The sequence below is a fragment of the Poeciliopsis prolifica genome, unplaced genomic scaffold, assembly GCF_027474105.1.
Source record: "Poeciliopsis prolifica strain line A6 unplaced genomic scaffold, Auburn_PproV2 SCAFFOLD043, whole genome shotgun sequence".
Lineage (NCBI taxonomy): Eukaryota > Metazoa > Chordata > Actinopteri > Cyprinodontiformes > Poeciliidae > Poeciliopsis > Poeciliopsis prolifica.
The window spans coordinates 4,716,477-4,730,687 of NW_026562418.1; the positions used below are offsets into that span (position 1 = coordinate 4,716,477).

General features: G+C 41.3%; 1 protein-coding gene across 1 annotated transcript; it reads left to right on the forward strand.

Moving 5' to 3' along the window:
* The first annotated feature begins 3,132 nt into the window (after positions 1-3,132).
* nr1d2b (nuclear receptor subfamily 1, group D, member 2b) lies at positions 3,133-13,638 on the forward strand. Its single transcript, XM_055055993.1, has 8 exons — positions 3,133-3,546; positions 6,889-7,119; positions 7,906-7,994; positions 9,342-9,486; positions 10,251-10,921; positions 11,082-11,267; positions 11,350-11,560; positions 12,760-13,638. Exons 1-8 carry the CDS (start codon positions 3,522-3,524, stop codon positions 12,954-12,956), a joined length of 1,755 nt encoding a protein of 584 aa, XP_054911968.1. The 5' UTR covers positions 3,133-3,521; the 3' UTR covers positions 12,957-13,638.
* The last annotated feature ends 573 nt before the right edge of the window (positions 13,639-14,211 follow it).

The window sequence follows — 14,211 nt, forward strand, 5'->3', positions numbered from 1 at the left end:
TTTATTCAGCTGGTTTACGGAACAAAGAATCTCTTGGAGACCAGCCCAGCATGTCACGCTAACCCAGCAGGAATGACAGGGAGAGAGACTTCCATCTGGAAGGCGACCGTATGACAACATGAGCATTAGATTATAAGTCAAGTTTATTTGTATGGCAGCACATTTCATCGGCAAGGAAGTTCAGAATGCTTTACACCATAAAAACATAGTACAGTAACCAGTTATGAAACAAGGAATGCACATTACATTTAGTAAAATAGCATAATCAAAATCATCAAGGAAATATATATAAAATATACATGTAATTTGATGTAGATTACATCAAATTAATTTGATGTAAATTAATTTACAATCCAGTAAAGTTTTTACTATCAGAAATGGTTTGAGTTGGATGGGAATTGGAACATTTCTGCGTAATAATATAACTGGTTTTTATCAGGTCCCAAATACACAGGAGTTTAATCTGTAGTTGGTGATTTTACAGAAAAGTTATGGACTCAAAATGTTTGAATGACGCACAACGTTTTCTGAACTGTGATGCTGTGAGAACTCTGGAGGAGCTAACAAACACAAACACCATCATCCTACTACTACTCCCTTTTGTCTTCTTTGTGGCTTCTGCCAGTAGTAACATCCGGTTAGTTGATCACGTGACCTGTGATGTGAAAAAAGTGCTTCCATTACAGTTTTACGATATCCATCTATTTTCATACTGCTGAAAGACCACCTCAAACACAGTGAAGTCATCAAAAAGAGACAGAGCAGACTGTACATGTTAAGGAAGCTCACACCATAATCTCCTATAAATCTATTGAGGAGTGTCATCTTTTCTCTAAAAACACTCAACAACCTGGTAAAGTTTTATTCTGGTGACTGAACTGGAACCTCTGGAGATAATGGAGCAAACAAACAATTCTTTATAAAATGAGACTGCTACACATCTGAGACTGTCTTATCTTCAGGATCTTTTAAAATTTCAGTCTGTGTCCAGAACCCTCAGATCAAACAATCAGCTTTTACTTACTGTCCCTCGGACCCGACTAAGGAAAGGAGATCGGGCTTTTTCTGTTGTTGCTCCTAATTTATGGAACAATTTGCCTTTTCAGATTAGATCTGCTAGCAGCCTGGATCATTTTAAATCGCTTCTCAAAACTCATTTTTATTCGTTGGCTTTTAACTGAAGCAATTTTTGATATTCTGTTTTATCTACTTGTGTTACTGTTGTTCCTGTGCAGCACTTTGGTGCAGTTTTATACCTGTTTTAAAGTGCTATATAAATAAATTTGACATTGACATTGCTGTACAACAACATAACATCTTCAGGCTCCTTCATCTCTGCAGCAATACAGACAGCTATTAGGAACAATCATCCATTGGAGGCAGGATGATTATTCCTGCCTACAACAATCATCAGCTACAACAACTCTGAAGAAACTTGGATAATAGAAGTTACAACAACATTTAATTTCCATTGGGAATTAACAAAGTATTCTTGAATTTATTTGAATATATACTGCCAAGGAATATGCTCAGGTAAAGAAAAATGAAAGACTGGTGACTGAAGATGTGTGTGTGGTACATAGAGGTGTCCTCTCATCTCTAATTCATCATATTTAGGTCACAGAAAGAAGATTCCAATGAGCCTTCCATCACCAAAGATCAGATATTATAAAAGGGTTTGTTTCCTATGAAGAAAACAATTTTTTTAACTGATTATTGAGGAGACCATAAACTATTTTTGACATCTTACAATTTTCAAAACTGAAAATCCCTACATGTCATTTCATGATGTTTAGAGCAATGCTTGTCTCATTTCCTGTCAGAAATAAACTTCCAAGTGGAATGAAAATATTGTCAAATCTAAATGTGGCAGGGTTATGAATAGTTTTAGACCACACTGCAAGTTAAATGTGGAAATCTCAAAATATCTTCAGTCATGGTATGGGACGTGTGGAGATTGTGTAACATTGAGATTTCACAGCACTGCATGCACATGGAAGCCCAAACTCACACAAAAATGTGTTCTAAGAAGTTTTGCTGCTTCAGTGGAAACCAGATTTTTACATATCCTCTATAAAATACACAAATTGAATTCAACAGAAAGGCTCAGGCTTATGTAGGAACCCTTGATGTTAAAATGCCCAAATATTTCCAGTCAAAGTTCTGCTGGATATGAAGCTGATCGTAAACCTGATGTATTTGATAGACGTTTGGTTCTCTTATTGTGACGTAAGCTTAGCATTGTTTGTGAGGAAGTGAATACTAAAGACTCCTGGGCTTCAGTCAGCATTTTATTAGTACATAAGAATGGTAAACACTTTGACCGATTAAAACTGAACTGGGCATCTATACATTGAATATTCTTTAAGACATTACAGTATGAGTACAGCTTTGGTGAAAACATCATTAATCAGTTAAATGCTGTTTTTGGGCCATCAGAAGCATCAGTAGAAATTTTCAAACACAGGGTGACTGACATGGGTCATTGATGGCCACAATAAAAAAATAAATATATTAACCATATATCTACACATATGGTTAAAAACAGATTTAATGCAGGTTTAACTAGCTGATACATTCCAGTTGCTATGCTTGTTTACTCCAAAGAGGCCACATGTTTATGTTGGTAAAAAATAAAAATCTCTTTTGGTTTCACAAATTAAAATTGTAATCTAAAACTATCATTAGCCTACCAGAGTTATGATTACAGTTCATGATCACAATAAACCTGAATGAACACAGCAGCTTGAATCTGAGTATTTGTACGGATAAGCTTTAGAAAGTTGGCTGAAAAACAGAACAGGTTTCAGACCAGTCTGGGTCCGATGGTCCAGACTGGTCCATGGAATGAAAGCTACTTAAATTTATCTCCACTATCTGTCAAAAACAAACGCATCAACAATAAAATATTTGTGTAAAATTATTTGGTTCCCTTTTTGAAGTATTAAAAGAAAGAAAACATGCGCATTCTGTAAATGAGCAACTTTTTGTTGTTTTCTCCGGACGTCGAACCCGCTTGCCAGTAGCCTTTGTTCGCTGTGGTGAAAGTATGTCAGTGGGTTACATTGACACCATTGCAGGCTGCAGAGGGAGGAGCCGATGAACTGGGTCACATGGTTGCCCATTTCTCGCTTCTAGAGTCAGTCCTCCTCACCTGGAGCTGCGCTTGTTATGAACCAGTTTTCCGTGCAGGAAGCTCTACAGAAGACGGTCTGTTGCTGTTACTGGAGTAGAGTGAAAGCAGGGCGGAAGAGATAAACCCGGGTTTCGCTGTTTTTTTGTCGTTGCGCCATTAATAGTCGCTTTTTAAAACTTTTTTTTTCATTCCTGTGATTCTAACTTGGTTGGGTTGTCTCCTCTGGGCTTCCATTCTGTTCTTAATGTCCGTGATTTCAGTGTTTTATCCCAAAGCGCAGTTTTTTGCCCCACCGAACGTTATCTACCAGCGACTTTCTAGTTGCTGAGAACCTAAATCAAACACGGCTTCAGCAACAAGGTAGCAGAGGGGCAACTCGCAGGATATGGACATGGACTCGAGTAAAGCTGGTGAGTGTCATTTAAACGCCAAGAGACTGCAGCTTGTTGCTGTCAGTTCAGCTGGATTAAACTGTCTTTGTTTAGTCACTAATTTACTCACGGTTGTATAATAATAATTAATATTTTGGTCCAGAATAAGTGTTGATGGTCGTAGCTTGATGCGGTGTGGTAATTTTAAACTGGGTTAGGACTGCCGGGTGGGGTAGGGGGTTGCTGTTGTTGCTCGTCCACTTTGCTTTGGCAGCACTGCAGTCTACTCTTCTCACATGGACCCGTCAGCCTAGCCATGTGCACATGTGTTTACGCTTCCCTTACGTCTCCGCTCATTGGTGGAACTGGGCGGTGACGAAGGCATTACATAATTCACCCCGCGGTGAAGTGTGGGTTTTGCTGCGGATACACGTGAGGAGGCGCGAGGTGACCTAGTTTTCCAGTGGAAGAGCATGCTAGCTCCACGTGGGGTGCGGCGAAAGACTTCTGAATTTAGTGGTGCATTCAGAGCACATCGGAAATGCTATACTAAAATTATTATTCAAATATTTCCAGAATCTTATTCAAAGATTTCCAGTGAAAATATTGTTTGAACATGCTATTTATTCAGATTCTGTTCTGAAAATGGTTTCCACTGTAAGTTTATATACCACCACCGTTTTAAAAGTTATATTTGGTTGAACTTTAAAACTCTACTTTTAAACCCATCTTTAAGAAGAAGACTTTATTTTAGAAAAATATTTCTTTTAAACAAAATATTAGATCATTTTGTTTAGATCATTTAAAATGTATTTTTACACACTACCGTTACATAAACCATTTTTTTCCGAGCAGACATTAAATGGAGCATCGTTTTACAGAATTCAGTGTTCCAGTTTTCTTTTTCTTTTTTCTTTTTTTTTTTGGATGGAGTTTCATAGAATGCGTCATAAAATCTTTGCTTTGTCGTTATAAATTTGCTCTTTTATGTGCCTGATCGTTGCCCGTTAGAATAAACATTTCTTTTCCTGACACTTTGTCAGCACTGAGCCTCTTTATGACCAGCTGACATTAATAGGAGACATTTGCTGAAACAAATGGACTATATCCGGTCTCCTGTTGCCTCTTAATTGCTGGGAGACGGTGGTATCTCAAAATGAAATCCATCATAAATAAACCCCTGAAATGCCTCAGAGCACTGATGTTGCTCTTTTGAGGCCTTCCGATTGGGCTGGTTCCAGTGAAGGTCCAGCCTACCTGCCCCATACATACACACATACATGTGAAGCACACCCATGTGAAGCTGACATTATGTAAGGGTTGTTATCCAATCACCAATATGGGCAGGGGTAAGAAATTAGGTCAGCCTGTCATGACTGCCTGGAGGTAGGAGTGAGGAGTTGTGGAGAGACGAGCAACAATATGAGCTTTTTGTGAGCTCTGATCTGACTTCTTTACTTTAAGTGGGTTGGTTCCAGTCAGGCCAGGTGTCTGGGAGTGGCTCTCTGGGTTTGGCCTCATGAGTGGGAGAGGAAGACGGCATCATCAGCTGGGAGAACTGTTGGAGCTGAACTTCCAGATTTAACAGTGATGTGCTCAGGAGAGATCAAGGTTTCTCAATATTTACAGGATAAAAGGAAGTAAGATAAAATCACTTATTTCTAGCTGGAGAACATCACTTTAATAATAGCATACCATTTAACCACTTCCGATGCAGATAGTATAATGTAATCAATGACATTCATTTATTTGGGTTTTGGAACCGAATCAAAAGCTACGGTTCAGATGCCAATTTCATTTCTCATTTTCCATTTTCTGGACTCGAATGAAATAGAAAACTTGTTTAGGATGCAGAAGATTGTTGGTAACTTTTGAAATAAAGTATTTCTTCTTATTGTGCCCCCCAAGACAGTGCCCCCTATAGTGAGCCATAACAGCTGCATTGAAATAGTGAAGCAAACTGACACCTTTGTCCTAAAGTCAATCATTAGAAGTTAAATAATATTTACCGGACAAGTGAGAGTATACACATAAAGTAATATGCTTGTAATTACATAATTGAATTAACTAACTACAGTATATATATTTATTAAGTAATGCTGAGATGCAGTGGTGTATACAGAGATTTTGACGGTCAGGTGCTCGATTAGGTGAGACAAATGGAACTGCTGACAGAGCTTTGATTGGACCTCCTGCACAATTTTCTAAATCTCCCTTTAAATGTACATATATTCACAATAAAATAAAGCCCTTTCTTTGATTATATCTTTGATTTAAAAGAGATGAGAACAATTTGAAGCAGAATTTCAGAGGCTTACTCCATACCTGCTAACATCTGCTGAAGCAAAAAAGACACCTGTATAGTGGAGTCCTGAAGCAAGTCGTATTTTGGGTCCAGGGTCATGGGAGGAAAATAAATTCCAAACAAGGATGCAATTTAAGTAAGATTAATAATACAACATAACCCTGACTCACAACCAGGCTTTAAGTTATCTCGTTTTGGGCAAAATTACCAAAATGTGTGGCTCTTATAATGTAGGCTTTAAAGTCTAGAAATTATAACTTTTGCCACACACAATGCAAGTAAAACATTTTATAATGGTACTATTTTTTTCTTCAGAGGACAAACGCCGGGTGCTCTAGCACCACCTGGTGTCTACCAGCATGTACTTGCTGAGATGGATTCCATTGTAATTTGGTCCCATAGAAACTCCATAGGACTGAAAAGGCCTTGGCCTTGTTGCTCGTTTAGTTTCCACATTATGAATCTTTCCGAGGTCAGAATCTTTCCAGGCAGTTAATTTTTTTTGTGTCTGTGTGGTGTAAAGTGACAAAAATAGTCACATTCTTTCAGCCTGCTGTCTGGGAGTGTGGAGCAGCAAATGAGAGTAGCAATGTCCAGTCGCTCCTCTTTATTTGGACTCTCATTTTTTTTAAGGTTTAATTGGTTGTAATGGCATTTATTTGAGAGCATTTATTTGAGAGCGGTTACACAGGAAGGTGAGTAATGAGAGTGGAGGAAGTCGTGGCAAATGTCACCAAGCCGGGACTCGAACCCGTGATGGCCACATCAAGGACTAAGTTCTCCACACATGGAGGTGCTTTACCCGTGTGCCACCGCAGCGCCCAAATCTGGTCTGCTATAAAAGGGTTTTAAACCTGAGGAGCGGCACAAGGGAAAGTTTTAATCCCTCAGCGTAGCTGGATGCTGGCATAGAGACACATGGTGATAAATTAGAGGGTTTGGGTTTATTACTTTCCAAGGAGCCACTCTGTCTGGCGGTCTTTTAAAGGGACCTTGAGCTGAAAACACATGGACTGTTCTTTTTCAGTCCATATCATCTCACAGCGCCCCCCCACCCCTTCCCTCTGCATCACCAGGAGGTGTGATCGCCTACATCAGCTCCTCCAGCTCTGCCTCCAGCCCGGATTCCTGCCACAGCGACTCCTCCAACGGCAGCTACCAGTCGTCCTCGCCTCGGCGTGGCTCCTCACCCAGCCGAGGGCGGCAGGGCCAGCTGATGGACCCGCCGCTTGCTGTCGGTCGCCAGAACCTTCCGGGGTCTCAGGGAGGCGGCCGCTCTTCATCCTCGGGAAAATGTGGGATCACAAGTAAGCAGCACACTCCTCCATGCGCTGTGCAGAACTGCTGCAGGGATCCACAGCTCAGTTCTGTTTGATGCAATTCATGTGAAGCTGCAGTTTAGGACGTTTTTGACGCGTTGGACTTTTAGGCTAATTCTGTAGCGTTTGATTGGTGCTCGTTTAAAATGTGTGTAAATTATTTTTGATTTGTTTTGTTAAAATGAAGCATAAAATTATGAAGCAGCGACTTGGAAGGTATTGTCATTCTTTTTTAAATTTAATATTAAGTCGGTTCCAGTTTTCTTATTACATTGTTATATCACTTTAAATATAATTTTAAGCCATGTAATATTGTTATATTGTAACAACAAAGTATTATTATTATTATTATTTTTAAACTGGTTATAGAAAATATTTCATTCACTTAGTTAAACTTAATGTAAATCATATAAATTCACAAAAAATCTTTGTTCAACATTTATTTATTTATGTCCGCATTTTTTTTCCCACCGTTTTTATTTCTAATATAATTTTAAGCCATTGATATTGTTGCAACAAAGTATTATTATTATTATAATTATTATTTGTTTATTTTTTAAACTGGTTATAGAAAATATATCTACAGGAGGAGAACTGTCTCTTGCAGATATTCAGCCCCAGTATTCCCAGTGCTTTTATGGTCCAGATGTTCTGGTGAAGTTGCCATGAAATGTATGTGTGTGTGTGGTTGTTCTGGTGACATGCCTCTCAGAGCCTTTGTGTGTGTGGAAAGCAGCAGAGTGACAATCTGCTATGTGTTTTTGTGCCAATCAGAAATCAATGGCCTGGTACTGCTGTGTAAGGTGTGCGGCGACGTGGCCTCTGGTTTCCACTATGGCGTCCATGCCTGCGAGGGCTGCAAGGTGAGGATCCCCCAATGCTCCCAAACCCCCGGCACTCTCCCCTCAGTCAGTCTCTGTCTGGCTGTGCTGCAGCTCAACTGGGTCACTGTAGGCTCAGCTTCCTATGCAGCTCTCTGTGAAACGAGTTCTCTCTCCTTATTCATGTGAGCAAACCACCATGCCTGATCAGCATATCCATGCATCCTTAAAAAGTCTTAAATTCATAAATCTAAATTAAAGCCTTAAAATGTCTTAAATTTTAAGGCCCTCAGATGTAAGCTGACCTTGAATATGTTGATGAAGGTTTTTGTGGTGGGAGGACTATTTAATCTCGTATTTGAAGCTTTTTTTTTCTTCTGACTTTTCTGTCAGGCAAAAGTTTGAGTCGTAGACCAACATCTTCATTTTACTGTGACTCTAGGTGGTTGAGGCTACTGCTAAATAGCTGCTAATACACCTGTGTTAGCTATCTAAGTGGCCAATTCACATCATAAGTAAGTAAATTCGTACTTACTTATGATGAGTAAGTACAAATTTCTTGGTGGTTGGCTGGACAACATTTAGTGTTTTCACTGCCTCACTTCTAATCCACTCTGCCCGAGCTACACACTTTGGGTAATGCAGTTTGTAGCAATGACCAGAGAAGGATTTGTTTTTTGTGTAAGAAAATCAACCTTTTTGAGCTTTATGTGATGTTCTAATGTCATTTTTTCATCATAAATATGTAATGAAGGCCTGAAGGTAGAGAGCTTCTTAAAGTCACACAGGCCCAATTTCAAATCATGAAAGTGCAAAGTTACATTTTTAAGTCGTTATAAATATTATATTATAGAACATTTTGTAACTAAAGGTAATAAAACCTCAGTTACTCGATTGTGTTATGAAATTGTCACTATGTGGCTGAAAAAGACCATTCTATCTGTTTAGATTTCGTTGAAGGCACCATTAAAAATTTCTTAAAAAGTTTTAAATTTGACTTGCTGAAACCTGTAGACACCCCATTGATGCACATTCCCACACACTCTCACACACACCGTCAGAAAGCTGCTGTATGTTCAGTTCTGTAGAAGATAAAAATACTCAGAGGTGTTATGAGGAGCAGCTTGTTTATAATGCAGTTCTGTAAACTATTCATGAACTTGTGAAGCAAACAGTAAGTCAGCTCTGACATGATTGCTTGATGTTTAACAACTGAATAATGATTCCTGTGGAATTCCCACAGTGTCCCGTCATGGAGCAGAGCTCCCACCCCCCGTAAACTTACCCCCCACACCTCAGAAAATGGAGCCCTCATCATGCTGTTTGGATGTGTGTGTGTGTGTGTGTGTGTGTGTGTGTGTGTGTGTGTGTGTGTGTGTGTGTGTTCAGGGCTTCTTCAGGAGGAGCATCCAGCAGAACATCCAGTATAAGAAGTGCCTTAAGAGTGAGAGCTGCCCCATTATGAGGATGAACAGGAACCGCTGCCAGCAGTGCCGCTTCAAGAAATGCCTCATGGTGGGGATGTCCAGAGACTGTAAGTGGAGACAAGCCCAGCCTGAGGTGGCAAACTGGTTAAGATGCAAATAATAGAAATAAACTGGTTGGCCTTGTTCATCATGTTCAACCAAAAGTATTTACACCCTGCAAACAATTAGCAGTAGTCTAAGTATTTTATTAAGAATTATCTGTAAAACTTAGACCAAGATAGAACTTCATAAAATGTTCAACAAACGTGTTGTGTTAGAATTTTCATAAAATTACGTCTTATATTCTGTTATTATTCTGACTATATTTTGGTAATGATATGACCTTTTTCTTGATAAAAAAAAAAGAACCCTGATCTGAATTCAAAGTCCAAGTAATCAGAAGCTGTAAAACACACTTGTCAAACAAGATGGCGGCCCTGGATGTGGTGACATCACTCTGGACTATGGAAACACAAGAAGTTCATTGGTAGGGAAAAAAAAACTTCCAGATTTCCAAAATTGAAATATTCAAAAAGATTTTATGAACTTCAAATAGTTCATAAAATCAACTTATCTTCTGGCTGCAGCTGAAGTTTACACTAAGAAGGCACACTCTAGTTTTTTATTATTATTATTATTATTATTATTATTATTATTATCCCTTTGTGTTGGTCTGACAGTGTGGATGTTTGTGGCAACATAACAAAATGTGTGAAGGGTGTAAATATTTTTGTGTGGTTCTGTGAGTTTGTTAGTTTCCTCGTTTTATTGCTCTGACATCCAGAATGTTAACTTCAAAGCGAGATAAAGTGACCCTCTTCCCACTGTTCAGCTGTGCGCTTTGGTCGGATCCCCAAGAGGGAGAAGCAGCGCATGCTGCTGGAGATGCAGAGTGCCATGAACAGCATGATGAGCGGCGGCCACCTGCAGAGCGAGTTGAGTCAGCCACACGCCGCCAGCCAGGCCGCGCCTCGAACCACCGCCGCTGAGGAGGCTGGTCCCGCCCCCTCCCCTTCAGGGTCCAGCCAGTCGGACTCCAGCTCCGACCCTGACTCCGCCGTTCCTATGGATACTGGCTCCAGCTCACCGTCCCCCAGTGTGTCGGACAGCGGGGAGGACGAGGTCATCGGCTCGGTGACCAGGGCCCATCAGGAGACGTTCATGTACAACCAAGAGCAAGGCAGCCGGGCCCCCGAGGGTCCAACCAGACCCCCTGGTGGGGACTTTAACCAAGCCGCCCCCGTCCAGCTCTCAGAGCAGGGCCGCGACGTCTGGAACTGCCACAACAACTCTGTCAACATGGCGGGACACAGCCTTCTGTCCATCCTGGGACAGCCTCACAGCCAGCTGGACAACCAGTGTCCAATCAGAGCGTCTCGCAGCGCTGGCGCCAGCCACAGCCCCGCCTACATACATGGAGTCGTCAGAACTCCGCCCACTGAGCCCTGCCCCGGCGGCGTCTACAGCGGGGTTGCCTGGAGAGGAGGCAGCAGAATGTACCTGGTAAGACGGGTACAGCATGGCACTGGGACAGAGCGCAGCTGTCCTTCATGTGTGTTGTCTCACTACCGCTCATTTACGTGTGTGGAGACACAGTGGAGAACGCTTAGGGTCTCTGGTTTGTCCCAGTCCTGTTGAGTCCTAATTGGTTGTCTGTCTGCAGGTCTGTCCAATGAACATGTCCCCTCAAGTGGACCCACATAAGTCGGGCCAGGATGTGTGGGAGGAGTTCTCCCACAGCTTCACCCCCGCCGTCAGGGAGGTAGTGGAGTTCGCCAAGAAGATCCCTGGCTTCAGGGAGCTGTCCCAGCATGACCAGGTCAGCCTGCTGAAGGCTGGCACCTTTGAGGTACGTCCTGTCCCCTCTACCCCCCATCTGCCTGTCCCTCAGGGTTACAAATAGAATCGAAACAGCCTTTCCTGTCCTGCAGGTGCTGGTGGTCCGCTTCGCCTCGCTGTTCCATGTGAAGGAGCGCGCCGTTACCTTCTTAGGGGGACAGAAGTACAGCGTGGACGCTCTGAGGACCATGGGCTCCGGGGACCTACTCAGCTCCATGTTTGACTTCTGTGAGAAGCTGATGAACCTGGGGCTGAGCGAGGAGGAGATGAGCCTGTTCATGGCCGTGGTCCTGGTGTCAGCCGGTGGGTCCCTTCACTCTGCTGCTCCTTTTAGTTACGTTATAAAGATTCAAATCGACAAAATAGTCGGATCCAGAGGGTCCCACACCTATTCAGATGATTTCAGGCAATGTTTTTATTTATAAAATAAAAGGTCTAAAAATATTCAACAGTAGCTGCCATCAAGTTTTTATGTTTGGAGCTGCGTTTCTATTTAGCATAAAATTGTGCAAATTGGAATTATGAAAATAAATGTTTTTAATGGAAATGCAGTAATTTTGAGAAAAAGAAAACACTTTTAAGAGGTTGCGAAAGACCCAGTCCTCTCAATGGTTTCTTCGAAAAACATAAAAAAAAAGTTTTAATGTGTTTAGCTGTTTAGATTTAATGTCAGCTGATATTTTGTGATATTTTGTGCTTAGCAGATTAGTTTTAACTTGAGCTCATTTTTATTGTATTTTAGTGTTGGTGTCAGCTAATTTCTTTTAAAATGTGTTTAGTGGTTATAGTGTTAGCGTAGCTGTTTAGCGAATAAATGGTGATCACTAAAAAGTTAGCTGTCCCCATAGTGGCTTAGCTAACTGTTAGCTGTGTCCACACTTGTGTAATTCATAGATGTTAGTGCTTATAATCACTATTACAACCATGGCGACTGTTTAGGAACATGTCCAGCAGAGAAAGGAGACACATCAATGAAATATATATAAGTTCTGTGGTCCAAAATACGTAGATCACCCCACGGAAAACCCAGAGACGCCAGAGCCACAACTGGCTTTTTGGGCCTTTGACTATAAATGATAAACAACTGAAATTTTAGATAATTTTAGATAAAGTCAGATTTTCCCAGAATAATTGCATTTAATTTTCATAAATGACCCTAAAAGTGGGAGTCATTTTAATGTGGATCTATCTGTTAGACTGGAAGCTTTGTGTAAATGTCAGCATCCCATATGAAAAAATGTTACCTAGAAATAGGACTAAAAACTGTGGTTGTTTGAAAATGACAACAGATTTCTTGCAGAATAAATGTACCAAAAATTCTAAGTTATTTTTTATTCTAAAGGTCAGGCAGCATATCTGGCTCTAAACTCACTTGATTTAGCAGAAATGGCTCTTTGAATTTTAAAGGTTTCTGTACTGAATTGATGAAATGATCAGGTGTGGCTAGTCGTGTTTCAGCCAGTCTATGTGTCTGAACGTCTCTGCACCCCGTCTCCCCGCAGACCGCTCCGGCATTGAGAACGTGAACTCTGTGGAGGCGCTGCAGGAGACGCTGATCCGTGCGCTGCGGAGCCTCATCACCAGGAACCACCCCAATGAGTCGGCCATCTTCACCAAGCTGCTGCTGAAGCTGCCCGACCTGCGCTCCCTCAACAACATGCACTCTGAGCAGCTGCTGGCCTTCAAGGTCCATTCCTGAACTCTGGCACAGCCTGAATGGGCCCCGGCCCCGGCAGCTGTGCATCCCCATGCCGTACTGTAGGCTGACGCCGCCGCACCGCGCCACGCCACCTCCATGTGTTGTGTTTGTGTGTAGCAGCTGTACAGCGCTTAGAAGCACTTTTCTGTCTTGTGACTGAGGTTTCTGCATTCATAGTGCAATATGTGACTGCTTTGTTTGACATGGGCAGAGTAGTAGTGGTTTCCAGTGGCTTACACCACTCTGAATGTCATGGAGGCGCTCAGGCTTTCCAAGGGGCCATCACAGAAGAGAGAATGTAGCTGAAACTGAATGACGTCTTATTTGACCCTCGTGTTGTTGTTCATGTTCTATTGTATTCTGATCTAAGTGACTAATCTGATATCTGATGGATTCTCAGCTACTGAGAAGTTACTGCAGACACCAGCGGCTCCCAGTGGCTGACTGGGCTCTGACCTGTTGGGTAGAACCTGACTGTAGTATTAGTGAAGTGACTGAGCTGTCAGAGCTGCTGGTGTTCACATCATTTAGTTTTTAATATCCAGAGCTTCTGTCAGCGTGTGGAATGAGTCGCAAGAAACCAATTTCAATAGAAAGTATGTATGGAATCTAAATATGTACTGTTATACATGACCATATATAGATGACTATCTATAAAAATAAATTTTATAAGTGAGGTGAAGTGTTTCTGTGTCGAGTATCAATTACTAATGACTTTTCTCATATAAGAACATTGAAGATTCAGCGTGCCGCCAGAGGTAGTTTTCTAATGCATCAGCAGAGGGCGTCAGTGCTGCTCTGACTCCAAAGAGCCAACCAGGGGCAGTTGGGTTTTCACAGCCTTCAAGTAAGAAATTTAGTAAGTTAGTTTGGAACAAAAGTCCAAACATTGACCCAGACTGCAAAGAGCTTGTGAAGGTTGCTGCAAAAAATATTCAGAGCTAAGAATGTGCAGATTCCACATGATCTGGGCTTTTTATGTCTGTTTTTCTGAATGACTTAAGAAAATAGAAAAGAATGATTAGCAATGCTAGAAATTCAGGAAATATTCAATAAAATATGAAATGATGTTCAATAACATAAGTTGATACATCAACGATGCCTATCACTGAGGCAGATGCACACATACAAAAGCGTCTTCTTACCACAGTCTTCATACCGTCTTCATACCACAGGTCATCAACCTGTTCCATTCAATGAGGTGCTGCTAAATAAAACACCTCAAGCTGCAAAAAACTTGCACTAAGAAATTTTG